Consider the following 21,105-nt stretch of genomic DNA (forward strand, 5'->3'; position numbering starts at 1 on the left):
TGCATACCCAAACATTTCTCGTATCAACCGTGCACTTTCCCCAATGTATTTATCAATTATGGCACTTGAAACAACCTATATTCACATGAAAATTGAAGGCAAAAAATTTGAAATATATCATTGGAAAAATCTCTGAATTTTATTTACTCAAATCCATGGCACATGTAACAAACTCCCACCTTTAAGAAGTTTGCGTCTATGTTACTTGCAATAGCTCTAGCTAACAATGTCTTGCCAGTACCAGGAGGTCCATAAAGAAGAAAACCCTGAAAAAGACAGAGGAACAAAAGCCTATTTATCAAAGTTTATTTATTTAGGCCTCTAGAGAAGATTATTCTGCAGTACTGTGATGGGCTTGAAAATGCTGCCCATCAACAAAGAAAGAAAATAAAAAAGGAAAAAGGAAAAAAATTTAGTAACCTTAGGAGGTTTGATGCCAACTCTAATGAAGAGCTCAGGATTCATGAGAGGCAGTTCAATAGACTCTCTCAAATCTCCAATCTGATCAGACAAACCACCAACAGCAGAGTAGCTAACATTACCAGGATCTTCATGCAGCATGTTGTAAACAACTGGATCAAGATGTCAACTCAAAACAACAGTTCCGAATAAAGAGCATTTCAAGATAACTATTTATTTTTATAATTATAACAGTTTTCCTAGCTTTGAAAATCAACTTATTTATAGGCCTTTGTCCGACCTTTAGGAGTCCCTGCTAAAGGCATCTCCACTCTTCAGTGCAGTCCAAAAAAAAAAATGTGCTTCAAAAGATAGTTCTCAGAAGTAGTTAAAAGCCAAAGCTGTTTTAGCAAAGTTTAGTGCATGTCGATTATTAGATCAGATTATGTAGTTATTGAAATAAATATTACTCATTGTTGCCTGCCTACGTAACGTGAGATGAAAAATTAATAAGAGAATAGATTTTCGGTAGAATATTCGAAGAATCCTAGTCTTCGTTACTTTAGGGTAGTTGAAGGAACCACAATAAACGTAAAAGTTTGATAAAAATTAACTCATTGATTCTTTTAGTAACTTTCAGGTGTCTTGCATAGACATTTACAATAAGATAAAATAGAAAATACCCAACTAATGTTAAACCTAATTCTAAAATAAAACTAATCTTAATCCTAACTGATAACTAATAATCCTCAATAAATAAAATTCTATTTTTAACACAAATTCTAATTTCCTCGCATTCATAATTTAATTGAAGTTCCTCACAAATGCCAGTTTAATTGTCTCTTCATGGTTAAACAATGCCCTGGAAGTATTGATGCTCTATTGCTCTTCAGAAGCAGATGCTATAAAGAGAAGATTAGATAAACAACTTACAGAGTCTCTCCTTTTCTAAACTCTCACCAATAACCTTTACATGAACATAAACCATCCCTGAAATGATGGAATCGAGTTTTATCCCTAACAATTATTTCTCTACTGTACATCTTTGAAACCAACTTTGCCATATGATGACAGTCTACACACATTCTAAGGTTCTTCACAACTCTAATTGTCACCCCAGGTCCTGAACTAATAAGCCCAAAGGCAATAGCCAACTTTTCACTATGCCGGTATAGTGCACTCTCTTTTTCTTCTTCCTCTACATCAAGGGAAATCTCTGATGTATCAGGTGAATACCCTGCAAATTTCAAGTCTGTTTTCATCTCATCTAACTTTGAATAGATTTCTTCAGATTTAGGATGTGACGGGTCCCCAGCTACAAATTCATGAACAATACCATTCATCTCTATCAAACTACAACCTGGGGTTTTCTTGATTCTCCTATCGATCATCATTTGTCTTACTTCGCGCAAATTTTCCCATCTATTGCAAGCTGCATATATATTACATAGTAGAACATAAACAGCTCCATTTTCAGGCTCTAACTCAAGAATCTTTTTAGCTGCCATTTCAGCCATTTCTCCATCTTTATGTACTCTACAAGCACCAAGAAGCGCCCCCCAGACAGTTGAATTTGGTTTCATTGGCATATTCTTTATAATTTCATGAGCTTCTTTTAGATGTCCAGCTCGGCCAAGAAGATCAACCATGCACCCATAATGTGCCACATTGGGCTCAATCCCATGCTGGATGGTCATGCTAGCAAAAAGCTTTCTTCCTACATCTACCATGCCAGCGTGAGTACAGGCACATAGAACACCAATGTAAGTTATCTCATCTGGCACTATTGAAGCTTTAAGCATTTCAAAGAACATATCAAGAGCTTCTTCACCATGTCCATTAATGCCAAGACCAACAATCATTGCTGTCCATGTAAATTTATCAATCCGAGGCATTTTCTTAAAAATCATTTGTGCTTTTTCGACATTTCCGCATTTGAAGTACATGTCTATTAAAGCATTTTCCACATACACATCATTCTTGATCTTGTTTTTGTCAATATACGTCTTTATCCATTCTCCTAATTCAAGTGCCCCTAGCTGAGCACAAGCAGTTAGAATGCTCACCATGGTGAACTCATCTGGTCTTATATTTGAAGTTTGCATCTCACGGAAAAGTGCCAAAGCCTCTTTGAAGCGGTTCACCCGAAGATACCCATCAATCATGGCAGTCCATGAAACATAGTCTCTTTCAGACATCTGATCGAAATACTTTCGAGCTAAATCAACTTCTCCAGCATTGGCAAAACCTGCAACAATGGCAGTCCAAGAAATCACATCCCTGGTCTTCATGTTCCGAAAAATCCCAAGTGCAAGATCCATTCCTCCACAAGCTGCATACATATCAATCAAAGCATTTTCCAATATCAAACCGGGCTCAACTTTGCCTTCTTTGATATACTCATGAACCCGCTTGCCAATATCTAAGTCCTTCAATTTGGAGCAAGCTGATAACACCAAAACAAGGGTAACTGAAGTGGGCAACACCTCATTTTTCTCCATCTCATCAAAAAGCTTCCTTGATTCATCAAATTGCTTAATTCTGTTGTACCCAGATATCATTACATTCCAACTGACAACATCCCTTGTCTGACTCATATCAAAAACACTGCGAGCCATATCAATCAGGCCACACAGGGAGTACATATTTACCAAAGAATTTTTAACGAACACATTAGAATGGAACCCATATTTCACTACATGACCATGCAACTCTTTGCCACATTCCAATGCAATATCACGAGTAAATCCCTTTAACAAGAATGGAAACGTGTAGTGGTCAGGCTTGACATTCCTTCTCAACATTTCTAAATACATTGAAACTCCATTCTCAGGCACCTTAATCCTAGAGTAGCCTTTGATCATGGTGTTCCAAACGAACATACTTGGTTCAGGAATTGTGTCAAACATGTGATGGGCATAGTTCATATCACCCGATTCATGCTTACAACAAAACGCTACGATTTTATTTTGTACGACTGGGTTTGAGGTCATACCCGTTTTGATTGTTTGGGAATGTACTTGCTTGAGATGGTCCATGGACTTGCAGTTCTCAAAGAGAGAGAGTGGTGGGTTTTCTAAGGAGTGGGTCTGAGTGTGTGGAGTGAAGTGGGTCGGAGATACGGACGCCATAGTCATCATTTTCTTGAGGGTTGAGAAATGTGAAGTTGATAAGGTCAAAGGAGAGTAGAGCAAGTAAGCTTTGTGGAGGACAGAAGGTGGCATACAATGAGAGGGAGAGACCTGCACACTTCAAGTAAAGCCAAAAAGAATCCACTGTGAGAGAAATTTGAAAACGACGTAGCTTTGAGGAGCTTCGAGGGCCAGAGAGTGAACCCTAGAATTTGGCAATTGATCTTGTTGGGGGGTTCTCAGAGACAGTGTAATGTGTAGTATTTTTTGATTCCCCTGTTCTACGGCGGGAGAATAAAGAAATGTATGTCAAATGAGATTTGATTCTTGTACAACACCAATACAATAACTGTACAACAACCCTTCACATGAAGGTGAGCCTCAGTACGTGGGCCCCACCCTCATGTGAGAGATTGTTGTACAGTTATTGTATTGTTGTTGTAAATCTAACATTTTTCATGTCAAATTATTCATCAAAATGAACATATTCCTTGAGGTTGCAACAACTAATTTTAGGGTTCCGGACTTGACCCATTTACCACTTTGTACTAGATGATGGGCTTTCAATTTCTTCCTTTTTTTTTCTTTTTTTTTCTTTTTTTTTTTTTTCAACCTTTTTCTGTTGGTGTCCTACCGCCTACGCCGATCATACAAAAACAACTAGTAAATTCACATCATCAACCACAAAGATTCAGATCTAAGACCTAGAATAACAAATCAAGGTATAAATATTCAGATTTAAGAAGCAATACGATCTCGGTGACCTGGTGAAGGCGACCCGATCTCAACAAAGGCGACACGATCTCGAACCATCGATGACGGCGACACGATCTCGACGAGAGAGAGAGAGAAAGAGAAAGAGATGAGAGTAGACTGAGAGAGTGAGAGTCGAGAGAGAGGGGGAGGTGTGCGGCGCACTGGGAGTGAGAGAGAGATTTTGTTTACAATAGGATGAATCACTGAATTAGGTTTTGTTTTAAAACCGTATACACTAAAACGAATCAGTTGTAAACACCAAAACTGCATCGTTTTACATATAAAAATTAATATATATATATATATATATATATATATATATATATATATATATATATATATATATAATAAAGGCGGTTAGCGGTTAACGGTTTTAACGGTTTTGTGGTTATACGGTTAGCGGGCGGTTATTAACAGGCGGTTATTTCACCCCTATGTCAGACCAAACAATAACAGAAAACGCCAGCTAGGGCTGGCAAAATGGGTCACCCGACACGACCCGTTAAGACTCGCGACCCGTTTAGCCTATACCAGATACGACCCGTTTATGTTAACGGGTCAAGGCTCCAGACACGACACGAACACTGTAATTTCACGGGTCACCCGACACGACCCGTGAAACTCGTTTAACATAATGGGTCGAATCGGGACAACACGACTCGACACGACCCGTTTAAAAGAAAAAATATATATCTGCAAACATATATAATATATTATGGAAAAGAAAAAAAATATCACTCTACTTAATCTCAGCCTCTTCCAAAATCAAGAAAATAAATGCAAAATCAATACAACAATCGAATGCAGTTAGAATGAAAATCAGCTATATAAGTTTATCATTGAAAGTTAAAGGACCATGTCATCCAATTACTCAGAAAAACTGCAGGTAGAGTATTCCGTAAGTCAAAAGCCCATAAATAATACAGCCTAGAATCACATTAAAAACACAAATTATTAGCAACCAAGATTTAAATTCCTTCAATTTCCTATACTTTCTCATCAATCAAGCACACTTGTTCACCTTCAAACTCAACTCCACTGCCGTGATTCACTCTCAGGTCCAAACTCATTGGATCAATCCTTGAAACGTCCCGATTCGCACCACTAACGTCCCCGAACTGCGCGCTCGGCGCTCCTCAGCCCCAATCCCTGTCCAAACTCCCCCACTCCCCCGCTGCCATTCATCGGGAACTGAAGAAGAAGGGGCGGCGTTGAAGAAGACCAAAGAGAGAGAGCGTCACTGCATCGAGCGGGTCTAGTGAGAGGAAGAAGAAGAAAATGGAAGAAGAAGAGGGGGTGGCAGCGGTGGTGGCGCAGGGCTGAAGAAGAAGAAAATGGAAGAAGAGGGGGCGGGGCGGCGCGGTGTGAAGCAGAAAGAAAAGAAAATTGAAGAAGTGAAGAAGTTAGGGCAGCCGGTCCTAAATTACCTAAATACCTAATAATCCTAAAATTCTAAATCAGTAAATCAGTAAATCTAATCCTATTTCCCTTTTTTTTTTTTTTAATAAAATATATATATAATTTTTAAAAAATAATAATAATAATAATCGTGTATGGCGGGTCACCCACGGGTGACACGCGACCCGCCCGTCTAACTAAGATAAACGGGTAGACCCGTTTATGACCCAAACCCGCTAATTTCGTGTCGTATTCGTGTCGGGTTGTCGTGTCGTGTCAAAATTGCCGGCCCTGTCGCCAGCCATATGCATCTTATTTTCATGTATATTGGCCATGCCGGTTTCGCGCATAAGCAACCCACATTTCAATAATCAACCAAATTCAAAAATTTCAAGTGGGTGAAAATAGGGCAAGTATTTTTTATGAAGTAAGTTTGGGTTGACAATTCATGTTTGCATATCGAGTTCGGGTTGTGTCGACTCAGAAATATAAAAGAATGGGGGTCAAACCCAATACGACCCATTTAATTAAACATGTCAAGCTCATCAACCATAATACGACCCATTTAAATAAGCGAGTAACATGACAAGACCCACACAATCCGTTTAATAAAAACATGTCGTATTGGATTGATCCAAACATGACCCGTTTTAACCTTTACTCGAAACAACCAAACCTACTACTACGAGCCATTGGCTTGGGGTCTTCTATTGGGATTGGTGTCCAAAACTCCAATTGCATTGATGATGGTTTTCTATAATTGTATAATATTGAACATTTAACATATACATTAATGTTTTACATGTACATATATGTTTGAAAATGTTTTCATATTATATACGTGTAAGGTCCATAAGTTACATTGTATTTGACTATGGTAGGAGTAATGAGATTATCATACAGAAGATCATAGTCATAGCCATAGGTCCTTGTAACTTATAAAAGATTGTTCATAGACATAAATGGAACTGAAAAATCCATTTAGACTATAACATGTCAACCTCAAAAATCTATCTTGATTAGGAGAAGTAGGTAGGGCTTCGGGTTGATATGTTGATGTAAGAGCTATTAGGGTTTATGCCCTAAATCCCAATATACTATTAACACACAAGTTTGTTACGAATAAATGTTGTTATTCACTAATCTATTTTTTGAGAATAAGGCATATGATATTTTACATACTTAATAATGATTATGTATATTTTGCATGTGAAAGGCCTTTGGATTAAATTGAATATGTTTTATGGTGTGAGTAACGGAGTTATCACATAAGTTTTTAGTCAATAATCCTTGTAGTCTTAAATTTTGTATAGTTCATAGTAGATAATGGAATTGGGCATTCAATTTTGTGAAAACGGTTATACATCGAATCTTTGCGATTTATCTTAATCAGGTGAAGTTGGAGGCTTCGGGTTAATATGTAAGTGTTATGCACTGAACGGACCATGAGAGTTGTTTTTCCACTAAAAAACTATCGATAGGAAAAACTCATACTCTCAAGACTTTTTAAGATATTGATTCTAAATCCTGAGAGGATTGTGTATTCAGATATGAAGTGTAGATTACTTTGATACATTTATGGGTTAAACCAATATTATGATCAACATTCTTAGTGCGTTGGGTGATCACAATTAACATTGTGAGAAAGCTTTTCTCAAAAAGGAATTCAAGTCTCTGTTATTAAAAAGATAAGAAATTTCTCCTTGAGATAAATTTTATGGATTAGATTATTTTCAATCTTTGGCCGAAGCATTTTGGTATAAGATACCAAAATATAATGTACATGTGATAAGAATTTCACGAGTACGAGAATAATCGATAAAATTAGTGACTCAAAGATAAAGAGGTAGATAATTAAATGGCAGTATCTTGGTTTTAATTATGCTACGGAAGATTTCATGGAGGAATTAAAAGTCAATATTAAGTAAATTTAAAGGATTAATTGTTTTAATAAAAAAATATAAACTAGAGTGCAATTATAATTGAATAGTGACTTGATGAGTTGGAGCTATTTTGGCTAGTTTTTATTTTTCCTTTAGGTCCCTTACCAAGCTGATTTAATTTAACCATATCATACTTTTTATTTATTGGGATGTGTGTTTTTATTTATTAAAAACATGGGCTAGAGAGAAACTGTGTATGAGATGCAAGATGGGAGATTGAGCCTTGGGATAAAACCCAAGCCCAATGGGATAGCAGATGACGCATGGGCCAAGGTGTTAATTCTTTACTACAGCTTGTCCCACATTGCTTATATCTCCAACTCTCATAGTATTCAGAGCCTATAAATAGATATGCCTATAACTCTTGTAAGATAAGTAACTACAACAGTTCTTTAGATTTTACTAAGAATTAATATTCTTGAGTTAACTCTTGAGAATAAGTTTAAATTTTGAAGAGCAAGTTGAGAGCCCACTCTCTTGGTTTTCATCAGTCATTGGTGAGAAGATCTGAATGTATCATCACACATTCCTCGTCGAGGAGTAAAGAGCAAAATTTTGTCCATAAAACCGAGGAGTGGCCGAATTCTTCAAGTAAGTATGTTATGTTTATGCAATTTAGTTTAAAATAGCATAGTTTTTCACATGTTCTTCATAAAGTTTGATCTTGGCTTAGTAATTTTATTTTGGGCAAATTACATTTTAGCCCCCCAAATTACCACCTGTTTTGCATTTAGCCCCATAAACTGTCAACACTCTGACTCTGGCCCTCCAAACTACCGACGACTCCGAAAATGGCCACTTCGTCACCTCTTCCCGTCAAAATGGATGGAAAAACCATCACGTGCCGTGCACGTGATATTTTAATACACAAATCACCGAAAATGCCCATGTCTTCAAAATTGAAAGTACAAAATGGTCCTTTTAAACAAAACAAGCGTACTGTGGGTAGGCTACGGCCACCACTGATCGTTGGAGTCACAAACTTCGGCTTCTACTTCTACCGTACTCCCCTTCTCAACAACTTTACAGCGATTGTTGACATTCTTAAGAGCTCCCTTGCTGAAACTCTCAATCACTATTATCCCTTTGCAGGAAGAATCGTTCAAAACCCATATACTGGTGAGCCTGAGATTTTTTGTGACAACATTGGTGCTCTGGTTGTAGAAGCCCAAGCAAATATCCCTTTGAAAGAATTAAAATTTTACAACCTTAATCAATCTTTGCAAGGGAAGCTAGTTTCTATCAGCACCAACTTTCCCGTGCAAATCCAAGTAACAAAATACACTTGTGGAGGCATTTCAATAACCTTCACCTTCGACCATGCACTAGGCAATGCGAGCTTCATCAGTTCTTCGATGATTTGTTTGCATGGTTTTCATGTCTGCGTGAGTAGTCTTCAAGTCCTTTGAGAAAGGACATAAAAATCTAAGGTCCCTTTTGCAGATACGTGAATATAGCGCCTTCTAGTTTAAAACATGGGCAACCCACGTCCTTTGATCACGTCTTCAAGTCCTGCATCTTTATCTTCAAGTCCAGTGTCTTGCGTCCTTTGATATAGCTGATGTGTTTTAAAATAGTTACTCGCAAGTGCACGAATCGTTTTGCAATATAGCGTTATGCAAGTGCGAGGTCGATCCCATAGGGAATTGTGTTGCGAAAATTAATCTCTATTCAAACTAATCCTATTTTAACCTAGTTCCAAATTTAGGGGTTTTTGATAAAAGAAAACATGAACAAAAATAATGAAGATAAAGGGGTCTAGGGTTTTGGAATCCACACTCACCAAATCATATCAACCTAATCTCATGCTCATCACACTTATTCGAGGTTGTCACGTATAAATCTTAGGTATGCTCTACATTGCTTCAAAAATCATTTAGATCATTCAATGATTTCGTTCATAGCACAAATCACAAAGAGTACCAATTGAAATCCAAACATCCAATGTATCATTCAATCACAATGGATATCTTCATTCGAACCGATAAAACAATGTATTAGTCAAACGACGCACAATGAATGTCCAATGTTTTGATAGATGAAAAACCAAGCAACCGATTTAATGAAACTTATTCCACATCATCACTTGTATCCGGAAACCACAAGAGATATCAAAACATCATTTCAAGAAAATCGAAGTAGAACAATGAGAAATCAAACCCATAAACTCAAATAGCATGAACAAGCAAGAAACTCGGTTTCTCTTCAATGGTGAGGTTTCATCCTCAACCCCAAACGAAAATATTAGCTACACATGATAAAATAACTACAACTTAAAACATTAAAAGCATAAAAATCAAAGAGTTGCAAAAGGAAAGAAATAAGCTACAAGAAGAAGAGAAGCAAGAAGTTATGTACAAAGAGGCTCATGCCTCCTCTCTCCTTTGATTTTCAGCCTTGGTCTCCTTTTATAGCCAAGTGGTTTGTGTGGAATGGGTGAGTGGGTGTTATTTTATGTATGAGTGGAGAGATGAGTGATGAGTGTTTTATGGAATGAGTGGTGAGTGTTTTATGGAATGAGTGGTGAGTGTTTTATGGAATGATGTTGAGTGGAAAAAAAGGTGATTAAGTGGCTGAGAATGTGGAGAAAAACGTGTATTGGCTCTAGCTTTGGGGAGACAAGGGATGAAGCAAAAGAAAAATAATAAGAGAGATGGTTCCGGATTTTCGGGATGATCCGACGACTGAAATTCAAACAGCCATATCTTTTTCCACACATCTCTAAATTGGCTGAAACTTGTTGCGTTGGAAAGCTGACATCTTGAAATTCAATTTAGACCTAAGAAACTCCCAAAACGGATATCGTTTGGTCCTGTTATGATCAGTCTAAATGTAGTGGTCTGTTGCATCCGAATTTCCTTGTATTTTGCTTGAATTATATCATTTCTCTCTTATTGTCCTACAAAATATAAAAACACTAAAACTAACCAAAGCATTAGAAAATAACAAAGCTAAAGGTTTAACTAATGTAAATTAAGGGGTCCAAATACACAATATTTGGTACTCATCAATAGCTACACACAACACTTGAACAAAATCAACGTGTCAATCCAGCTGGGGGAGAGAATCCAAAAGAGGTAACAAGTTTGGGATACGTGTAAGCCAAACCAAGTTTGCATGTGTACTTTTGGTTACAAGTGGGTGGACCGGTGGACACTCCTCAATCAACAAGATTCAGAATCATGCATTACATGAGTTGATGCTCTTTTGAAAATACACAACTCATGTAATTGTGGAGTTTCTAAGCAATTGTGTATTTTCTACGTATCCCAATAAAGTGATGGCAGGGACATGCTCATGATCAGAATGGCTAGCATCATCCTCATCAATCATGTAGTGCCCTTGAGCCATCAGCTGAATTTGAAGCTCTTCTTCCTCCAGTCTGTTAAACTCAGCAACCAGATATTCGAACTGTCCTTCTATCCTGGCAATCGCCTGAGTGTTTTCTATGGTAGCATTCTTCACGTCACTAATAGCCTGGATGTTTTCCAAGGTGGCATTCTTCATTTCATTAATTGTTTGGCTTGAAAACTGCATGAAGGCCTTGAGAGTGTTTTCTAATGATGACTGTGGTGTCGGTTGATTGAAGGATGAAGGATGGGAAGATTGGGTATTGAACTGCGAATATTCAGGATAGTGCAGTTCCTGAAATTGGGGAGCACAATTTCCCATGGCTTGAGCTTGCCACGAGAAATCAGGATGGTCGCTCCAGTCCGGGTTGTAAAAATTGGGATTTGAATCGAATCCCGGGCTGGAGGAGTTTGTGTTCAATTGCTCAGGTGAAAAATTATAGAACTGTCCCCAGGAGGGACAATTATTAGCACTATGATAAGGATCAGAGCAATATGAACATGGTTCATGTGGGTTGAAACTGTAAGGGTAGTTGGTTGGAGCAAGTGTCCTACCACTAGGTGAAGCATGTTGTGCAGAAGAATCATAATAATTGTCAAAATAAGAGTCTATGCTTCACTTACACCCTATTGCTAGAAAATATCCCACAAAAGATATGAACCAAAAAAAATTTTTATTTTTATTTTTTTTTAATTTTTTTTTTTTTCCTGCAAGTGGGGCAGACAGAATTCTCTAAGAGCCCAGGTTCGTTCCCAGGAAAGTGAGGGGGGTCACACCGGACACACTTAAATCCCAAGACTTTCCTAGCCAGAACTTGCTTAGACACTTAGATAGCGCCGTAGACCACACTAGCAAAGTTTTTTTTTATTTTTTATTTTTATTTTTTTTTTATTTTTTAGAGCAAAATAAAACAAATTGAAGATAATATGAAACACAAACTACACAGAATTTGAACTAAATTATAATGAACCAAAAGAAAATTAAGCAAACAACAAAATACCTTTAAACAGAAACAAATTATGAACAAAATGGACTAAAAAAAAAAAAAAAAAAATACCGGAATAAAGATATACCTACCTTGTTCCGAGCCGCTGTTGTGCAGGAAAATTCGCTCGATCGAAGTATATTTCGATCGATCGAATATATGTTCGATCGATCCACTTTAAGGCAGATGAAAACTCGCTCGATCGAGTTTCGATCGATCGAAAATAAATTCGATCGATCGATTCTCCAGGGTATCCAGAAAATTGCAGAAGCTGCAGAACAGATCCGGGAAAAACAAAAGAAAAACTTAGAATGCAAAACAGAAACTAAATAACAGAAAAAAAAAAATGAAACAAAAATCTATCTAACTAGTAGAAAAACAAAATCAATCAAACAAAAACCAATTTTTGAACCGATTTCCCCGGCAACGGCGCCAAAAACTTGATGTGCCTTAAATTATACTCGCAAGTGCACGAATCGTTATGCAATATAGCGTATTGCAAGTGCGAGGTCGATCCCACAGAGAAATGGTCAAATATTGGTATCTTGCTTAATTAACTTTGTTTTAACCTAGTTCCAAGTGTTTGATGCTTAAGAACAAAAGAACTAATGACAAGAAATGTAAAGAAATATGCAAATGAAAAGAAACTAAGGCTAAAGAATCCACCAAACCAAATCCTACAACTCACACTCTTGGTTTCCACTTGAACATCCAAAGAACATTAAGCTTAGGGTGTTATTCAAGTCTCTTAACCTCATCCCAAAGAACCATTAAATGAATCCAACACTTTGACAAATCACAAAGAGTACCAATTGAAATCCAAACATCCAATGTATCATTCAATCACAATGGATATCTTCATTCGAACCGATAAAACAATGTATTAGCTTGGTTGAAACACATAAAATGTCCTCTATCCACCAATAATCACATTCATTCCAAAAGATAAAGCTTTAAATGAATGGAACTTGAACAACTAACAAGATATATCATTAAATGAGCAAGTGGTGCACCAAGATTGTGAGTGTCATCAATGGAAAGGTTTCATCCTCAACCCTAGTTGAGGTTACTACCCCTCCATGACTAAGAACACCACAAGAGCATGATGAACACCCATGGAAGTAAAAGAAGATTTACAAAGAGAAAATATATGAAAATAAACTACTAATTTAAACTACAAGAAGCACGAAATTAAACCTAATTACAGAATCTCTACTCTATTCTACCCTACTCTACATTATGCTACTCTTCTATCTACATCTACATCTACCATATCTACATGCTCTTCAAAGGGAATGGCTAGGGCTTTTATAGAAGGAAGCCATGGCAAGGAATGACTCTTCTACCCTCCTCTAGTGCTCTTCTACAGCTGGAAACAATCACAAAACACGGATTCCGCGTTTTCTGCAGCGGATTTTAGGGATTCCTTTTTGACTTTCTGTTCTGGCGCACTCAGCTCTGTCTGGGAAAATTCGATCGATCGATTTTATTTCGATCGATCGACATCGGGAAAATATTCGATCGATCGACTTTTAAGTTCGATCGATCGACTTGTCAGGGTCTCCAAATTGGCTGAAACTTGTTGCGTTGGAAAGCTGACATCTTGAAATTCAATTTAGACCTAAGAAACTCCCAAAACGGATATCGTTTGGTCCTGTTATGATAAGTCTAAATGTAGTGGTCTGCTGCATCCGAATTTCCCGCTATTTCTTTATGAAGTTTGTCATTCCTCTCTTATTGTCCTACAAAAACAGAAAACACCAAAAACTACCCAAAACATTAGAAGATAACAAGGCTAAAGGTCTAACTAGCGCAAATCAAGGGGTCCAAATATACAATATTTGGCACTCATCACGTGCTACGGAGATGGAGAAGGATCCGTCGGCAGACCCTCTTCGTTGGGGAAAATTCCCTCTACAACCCCTCAAAGGAGCTCTTCTACTTTTTCTGCTGGAAAAACCAGTCCCGCATCTCCCTCTACAACCCCTCAAAGGAGCTCCTCTACTTTTTCTGCTGGAAAAATCAATCCCGCATCTCCCTCTCCACCTCTCTACACGGAAGAAACGACGGAGATGGACAACGTTTTGAAGTGGCGGGGGCTATACATGTACGGACCGTCTAGGTTTTTGTTTACGATCGTGGAGGTGAGAGAGGGTGTGGACGCTGAGAACTGTTCTTCTTCGTAGAAAGGGACGAAGAAATCGAAGAGGCTGATTACGGAGGAGCGCATTGGGGTCGTTGGGGTGTCGAGCTCGCTGCCAGTGGTTGCCGTGACGGTCGATGTGGACGAAGCGACGCCGTTTTTATACTTTCAATTTTGAAGACAGGGGCATTTTCGGTGATTTGTGTCTTAAAATGTCACGTGCATGGCACGTGATAGGTTTTCCATCCATTTTGACGGGAAGAGGTAACGGAGTGGCCATTTTCGAAGTCGTCGGTAGTTTGGGAGGTCGGAGTCAGAGTGTTGGCAGTTTGTGGGGCTAAACGCAAAACGAGTGGTAATTTGAGGGGCTAAACTGTAATTTTCCCATTTATTTTTCACTGCACAAATATGTTTTTGCAAACCAATTCTCAACAAGAGCAAGGTAGTGCCACGCACTGAACGACTACGTGAGTCATTATTCTTTCAATACTCTGATAAAGAATGATGTACGTGCACAACGAATTATAACAGTTACTCTAAATCCTGAGAAGATTGCGAACTTAAATGTAAAGTGTAGGTCACTTTGATGTATGAGAGTGAGATCAATCAATGGTTTTGAGTTTTAAAATACTCGCAAGCGCACGAATTGCATGCAATATAGGCCTTGTTTGATAAGCTTCTTTACACTGCACAATAGTGCGCCTGGGTCCCACCGCAGAGGGCTGCAGTCCACTTTATCTCCAGCTCACGTGATCCTCATTCTTTTGATGTTCCTGCAATGGTCAACACGTATTGTTCCAAATTTGCCCCTGATTTCAAAAACGTGTCCACACCTTCGTCTTCTCTAATCTGCTGTCTGCTGTCTTTTTGAAATTAGGGGCAAAATTGGAACAATTCATGGTTGACCGTTGCAGGAACATCAAAAGAAGGAGGATGACGTGGGTTGGAGATAAAGTGGACTGCAGCCCTCTGCGGTGGGACCCAGGCGCACTACTGTGTAGTGTAAAGAAGCTTATCAAACAAAGCTATAGTGTGTGTGTGCAAATGTGAGGTCGAATCCGCAGGGAATTGCATCCTGAAAAATCAATTTCTATTTAAACTAATCCTATTTTAACTTAGTTACGAATTTTTGGGGTTTTGTCGTGCAAAATAATAAACTAAATAAAACTGATTAAGAACAATTGATGGAAAACACTATGGTTTTCAGAATCCGCTTCGCCAAATCAAACAACACATTCGTGTATTTTACTCATGCAATCGACAAACAAATAAGCCTTATACATTGTTCAAAGTTCCGAAAAAATGCATATTAAATCATTCAATGAATCCAACCATTAAACAAATCACAATGAATACCCAATTGAAATCAAATCATCCACTGTATCCGTTTGATATGCGAATGACAATGTATATCTGATTTCAATCAAAGGATTCGATGTATCCATCGGTTGAAACACATCAAATATCCAACTTTTCACAAATAATCATAACAACATTCAATCAAATGAAATAAATCAACTGATTGAATTGGATTGGAACAATACTTTGATTAAACATCGGAATTGTATGAAGAAAATAAAATGAATGTGAGTGTTAATCAATGGTGAGGTTTCATTTTCAACCTTAGTTGAAGATTTTAGCATCTCATGACTAAAAACAACATCCTAACTTGAATTAAAAACATAAAAATGAATGACTTTCAAAGAGAAACGTGCAAAGATCTCAAGAACGGCTCTAGGTTAAAAATAAGCTCTCAACGATCCCGCCCAACGTGTTTTTACAAGAGAAAAGACTAATATAAATACTAAAAATCATAGGGTTTCGGTGCTGCCAGGTCAGCCTTAGTGCGTTGGATCGCACGCTAGGTGCGCTCAAGCGTACTTGGGACTTCTTCATTTCTTTCACGGCGCAGCACATGAGCGCTACTTGCTTCTTCATAGGCAGGTGTGTGCTCAAGCGTACTTGCATGGGCTCGATCCCACAGTCCAGAATTTCTATTGTTTTCCCACTTCTTTGTAATTCCACATAAAGACTTATTTTTCTCTCAATGACCTGTAAAACACTAAAGCACTAAAACTAACAAAAACCATTAGAAAATAACAAGGTTAAAGGTTTAGCAAATGCAAATTAAAGGGTCCAAATATACAATATTTAGCATTCATCAAATATCCCCAAACTTACATTTTTCTAGTCCCTTAGCAAAACAAAATAAAAAACAAAAATAAAATAAAAACATGAAACATAAGTCCGCTATCGTGGGAGAGACGATTGCATTTAGCATATGCAACAAGCCTTTTAAACCCCTAGGCATTCCTAGAGGACGAGTGAAGTCTCGTAAGGGTTTAACAGCAATGATACCCACAAACATTTTAAAGCACTATGTTGTTGACAAACAAGGACTTCCACACAAACACATGGTTCATACATCATGAGCGGGTTGAGTAAGGTGAACACCACAATCACATCATCAGGACATCAAAAATCATTAAACTCATAGCTGGAAAATTGAGACAACACATGCTCCAATAAGTGTAAAGTGTGATTAACATAGACTCATGAGGTTTCAATTTTTCTCAAAGCTTGTGTACCCCAAAATTCATAAGAATTCTATTAGATGAAAACAACCAAGGCTTAAATCAAAATGTGCATTTTTTTAATTTTTTTAATTTTTTAATTTTTTTAATTTTTTTAATTTTTTAATTTTTTAATTTTTTAATTTTTTAATTTTTTAATTTTTTAATTTTTTTTTTTTTTTTTTTTTTTTTTTTTTGTGTAGGTTGTGCAATGCTTGACTCCCTTAAGCTTTCTAATTGACTTATGTAATAAGTGTTGGGCCAGTGACTCCCAAACCAAATGGTTTTAGGGCACTAGATATAGAAACATTCTTAAGGGCTTAATTACTCAAGTCAAAAAGGCTACAAAGCCGAACTAGCCATACAATCAACCAAATTAAATTTATCATCTTTTTACGCGAACACTCAATGCTTAGTGAGGTAAGAGACCCGTTTTTTCAATGAGAAACTCAAACTATGATGGTTTTTATTTTTTTAAGCCAAGTTTCATCAATAAATCATCCTAAAAATCTCAAAACACACACTCTTCAATTCAAATCTCATACCTCACAGACCATATGCTAATGTGCTTGTGATAAACAAATCAAACAAGTGAAATCTCTCTAATCCAACAGATGAGCCAAAAGACTTAGATTTCTAATGACATACAATGTTCAGGATGTTAAACAAACTAATAACACACAAACCACAGTTACGATGTAATCATGATCAATCAACAACATAACACAATTTTTTTTAATTGTTGTTTTTTACACAAAAGCAATAAAAATAACAAGAAAAACAAACAAAAATAACAAGGAAACAGATAGAAATGTCTACCCCACCCCTAAACTAAAAAGTCACTGGTCTCCAATGTGACCAAAAATACAATACTAAATGGGCAACGCAAGTCAGGTGTAACGTAGGAGAACGCTCTCCCAAACTTGAATGGAACACACTTGTCTTGAAAAACACAACAAAAATAAAACAAACAAACAAGATCAAATGACAAGGAAAGGATTGAGGGTTGCCTCCCACAAGCCCTAAGTTTTCAGCCTGCAGCCAGACCCTTTACAATAGACGACAATCACTTCAAATAATTAGGATCCTCCAATAGGGTCGTCTCAATCTCTGGACTCTTCAACTCCAAGAATGGTTTTAGCCTTTGTCCATTAAACTTGAAAGTGGTACCATTCTTTGGATCCTCAATCTCAATGGCCCCGTGAGAAAAAACAGATCGAATAATAAATGGGCATGTCCATCGAGATCTCAGCTTGCCTGGGAAGAGATGCAGACGTGAATTGTAAAAGACTTTCTGACCAGGTTCAAAAGTTCATCTCAAAATGCTCTAGTCATGAGCCTTCTTCATTCGTGCCTTGTAGAACCTCGCACAATCATATGTATCATCCTTAGCTCTTCTAATTCATTGAGTTAGAGCTTCCTTTGTGAGCTAGCCTTCGTAAGATTGAAGTTCAGCTGCTTGATGGCCTAGTATGCTCTATGCTCCATCTCCACCAGAAGATGACATGCTTTGTTGTACACAAGATGATATGGGGACAGGCCAATTGGGGTCTTGAAAGCTGTACGGTAAGCCCACAGTGCATCATTCAATCGTAAAGACCAATCTTTCCTTGAACGGTTCACAGTCTTCTCCAAAATGCTCTTGATCTCTTGATTTGAAATCTCCACTTGTCCACTCGTTTATGGGTGATATGGGGTGGCAACCTTATCTGTGATGGACTTCTTCATCAATTGCTAAAAAATCATGTTGCAAAAATGCTTACCTCTATCACTTATGATTGCTCGAGGAGTACCAAAACGAGCAAAGATAGTGTCCTTAAAAAACTAGATTACAACTCTATGGTCATTGGTCTTGCATGCAACAACTTCCACCCATTTGGACACGTAGCCCACAGCAATGAGGATGTATAGGTTTGGGAAAAGTCCCATGAAATCAATGCCCCACACATAAAAAATCTCAACAATCAGAATGAGGTTAAGGGGTGTCATATCCCGTCTCAAAATATTCCCTAGCTTTTGGCAACACTCACAAGAGGTACAATAGTTTGAGAGTCAAGGAACAGGGTAGACCAATAAAATCCACACTGCAAAATCTTTGCAGCGGTCTTCTTAGCACTAAAGTGGCATCCACAAGCATGATCATGACAAAAGGAGATTGCTTTGGATTAGTTATGCTTAGGGATACATCTCCTAATGATCTGATCGGGACAATACTTAAAAAGATAAGGATCGTCCTAGAAAAAGTACTTCACCATGGCCATAAACTTGGACCCATCTTGCCACTCCCAATGCAAAGGCATGTGACCAGTGACGAGATAGTTCACTATATCAGCAAACCATGGTGAAGGAGTGTGAGCAATGTGCATCAATTGCTCATCAGGGAAGGTCTCAGAGATGGGGGTGGCTTCTTTAGTGAAATCCATAGTTAACTTAGACAGATGATTGGCCACCACATTTTCGGAACCCTTCTTATCCCAAATCTCTATGTCAAACTCTTGTAGAAGTAAGATCCACTGGATTCAGCGAGATTTAACATCTTTTTTTTGGAGAAAAGATACTTCAATGCCGCGTGATCCGAGTAGATAATGACTTTAGATCCTAGCAAGTAGGATCGAAATTTGTCCAAAGCAAAAACGACTACCAACAACTCCTTCTCAGTGATGGAGTAATTGAGATGTGCATCGTTCAAAGTCATGCTCGTATAGTAGATGACAAGGGGGAGTCTGTCAACACGCTACCCCAAAACAATTCCAACTGCATAATCTGATGCATCACACAATCTCAAAAGGTACACCCCAGTTGGGTGGCTGAATAATAGGTGTGGACGTTAGAATCTTCTTCAGATCCCCAAATGCTTTCTTGCAATCCTCATCAAATACAAATGGGGTCTCCTTCACCAACAACTTGCACAAGGGCCTAGCAATCTTGTTTGAATCCTAGATAAATCGCCTGTAGAATCCTGCATGACCCAGAAAGGAACAAACCTCCTTCACCGTATGTGGGGGTAGAAGGTTGGAAATTAGATCCACCTTCGCTTTGTCAACCTCAATCCCACGATGAGAGATGATGTGCCCCAGTACAATACCTTGTTTTACAATAAAATGACATTTCTCCCAATTGAGCACCAGGTTCTTCTCCTTGCACCACACTAAAACCAAAGCGAGGCGGTGCAAACATTCCTCAAATGATGAACCGAAGAATGAGAAGTCGTCCATAAATATCTCCAGAAAACATTCTACCATATCAAAGAATATGTTGATCATACACTGATGAAAAGTGGCGGGTGCATTGCATAACCCAAATGGCATGAGACGGTAGGCGAACGTCCCAAAGGACAGGTGAATGTCGTCTTCTCCAGATCTTCGGGGTCCACAGGGACCTAGTTATACCCAGAATAACCATCCAAAAAATAGCAATACTCATGCCCGGCCAAGTGCTCCACCATCTGATCAATGAATGGGAGTGAAAAATGATCCTTCCTCGTGGCGGCATTCAACTTGCAGTAGTCTATACATACTCTCCATCCTGATTGAATACGAGTTGACACCAACTCGTCATCATTGTTCTTCACTATCGTCAATCTAGCCCGCTTAGGCACGATATGAATCGGGCTTACCCACTTGCTATTAAAAATTGGATAGATGATACCTGCACCCAACAACTTGATCACTTCTGCTCTCACAACCTCCTGCATAGCTGGGTTAAGCCTCCTCTGTGGCTCCCACAATGGCTTGGCATCCTCCTCCAAATGTATCTTATGCATTACCACCGAGGGGCTGATTCCCTTGATATCCTCAATAGTCCAGCTGAAAGCTTCCTCTTGAGCATCAACTGAATTCGAAGCTATTATCACAGGCAAAGAATCTGCTGGACCTAGGAACTTACACATAAGAGTGTCCGGTAGAGGCTTAAGTTCCATCTTGGGAGGCTCGGGTACTGTTGTCTCCTCCTTCTCACTACTCACCAGTGGAGCAGACTCCAAAATAGCATCATCTTGCTCAAGTAACTTCTCCAAATCCAATCCTCTCCAAATTGAGCAAAGCATGCCTCCAAGGGATCCTCAATGCTTGATTCATCAACAGTCTCCTCAATCAAGTATACACTTCTGACCTCATCATACTCTAGTGGCTGCTTGCTGATATCAAAGATATTCAGCTCCACTGTCATGTTACCAAAAGTGATCTTCATTACCCTCGTCCTACAATTGATCAGGGCGTTAGCCGTAGCTAACAATGGTCGCCCTAGAATCACCGGTATCTGAATCCCAACATTCTAAACCAGCTCTGTGTCAAGCACAATAAAATCCACGAGAAAATAAAACTTATCCACCTTTATCAAAACATCATCAATGATTTCCTGTGGTATCTTCACCGACTTGTCAGCCAAATGAAGTGTCATGGAAGTAGGCTTCAATTCTCCTAACCTC

General features: G+C 38.3%; 2 protein-coding genes across 2 annotated transcripts; one reads left to right on the plus strand and one right to left on the minus strand.

Annotated features, from left to right (window-relative positions):
• Positions 1 to 1,085: 1,085 nt before the first annotated feature.
• Positions 1,086 to 3,779, minus strand: LOC133863951 (putative pentatricopeptide repeat-containing protein At3g15930). Its single transcript, XM_062300116.1, has one exon. The coding sequence runs from the start codon at positions 3,621 to 3,623 to the stop codon at positions 1,356 to 1,358; it is 2,268 nt and encodes a 755-aa protein (XP_062156100.1). The 5' UTR covers positions 3,624 to 3,779; the 3' UTR covers positions 1,086 to 1,355.
• Positions 3,780 to 8,418: 4,639 nt separating this feature from the next.
• LOC133863298 (coniferyl alcohol acyltransferase-like) lies at positions 8,419 to 9,036 on the plus strand. Its single transcript, XM_062299249.1, has one exon. The coding sequence runs from the start codon at positions 8,419 to 8,421 to the stop codon at positions 9,034 to 9,036; it is 618 nt and encodes a 205-aa protein (XP_062155233.1).
• The last annotated feature ends 12,069 nt before the right edge of the window (positions 9,037 to 21,105 follow it).

This window comes from Alnus glutinosa, chromosome 3 (genome assembly GCF_958979055.1).
Source record: "Alnus glutinosa chromosome 3, dhAlnGlut1.1, whole genome shotgun sequence".
Classification (NCBI taxonomy): domain Eukaryota; kingdom Viridiplantae; phylum Streptophyta; class Magnoliopsida; order Fagales; family Betulaceae; genus Alnus; species Alnus glutinosa.

Bases quoted from the DNA above. Each gene is read 5' to 3' on its own strand.
- LOC133863951 (XM_062300116.1), bottom strand. From the start codon at position 3,623: ATGCCACCTTCTGTCCTCCACAAAGCTTACTTGCTCTACTCTCCTTTG.
- LOC133863298 (XM_062299249.1), top strand. From the start codon at position 8,419: ATGGCCACTTCGTCACCTCTTCCCGTCAAAATGGATGGAAAAACCATC.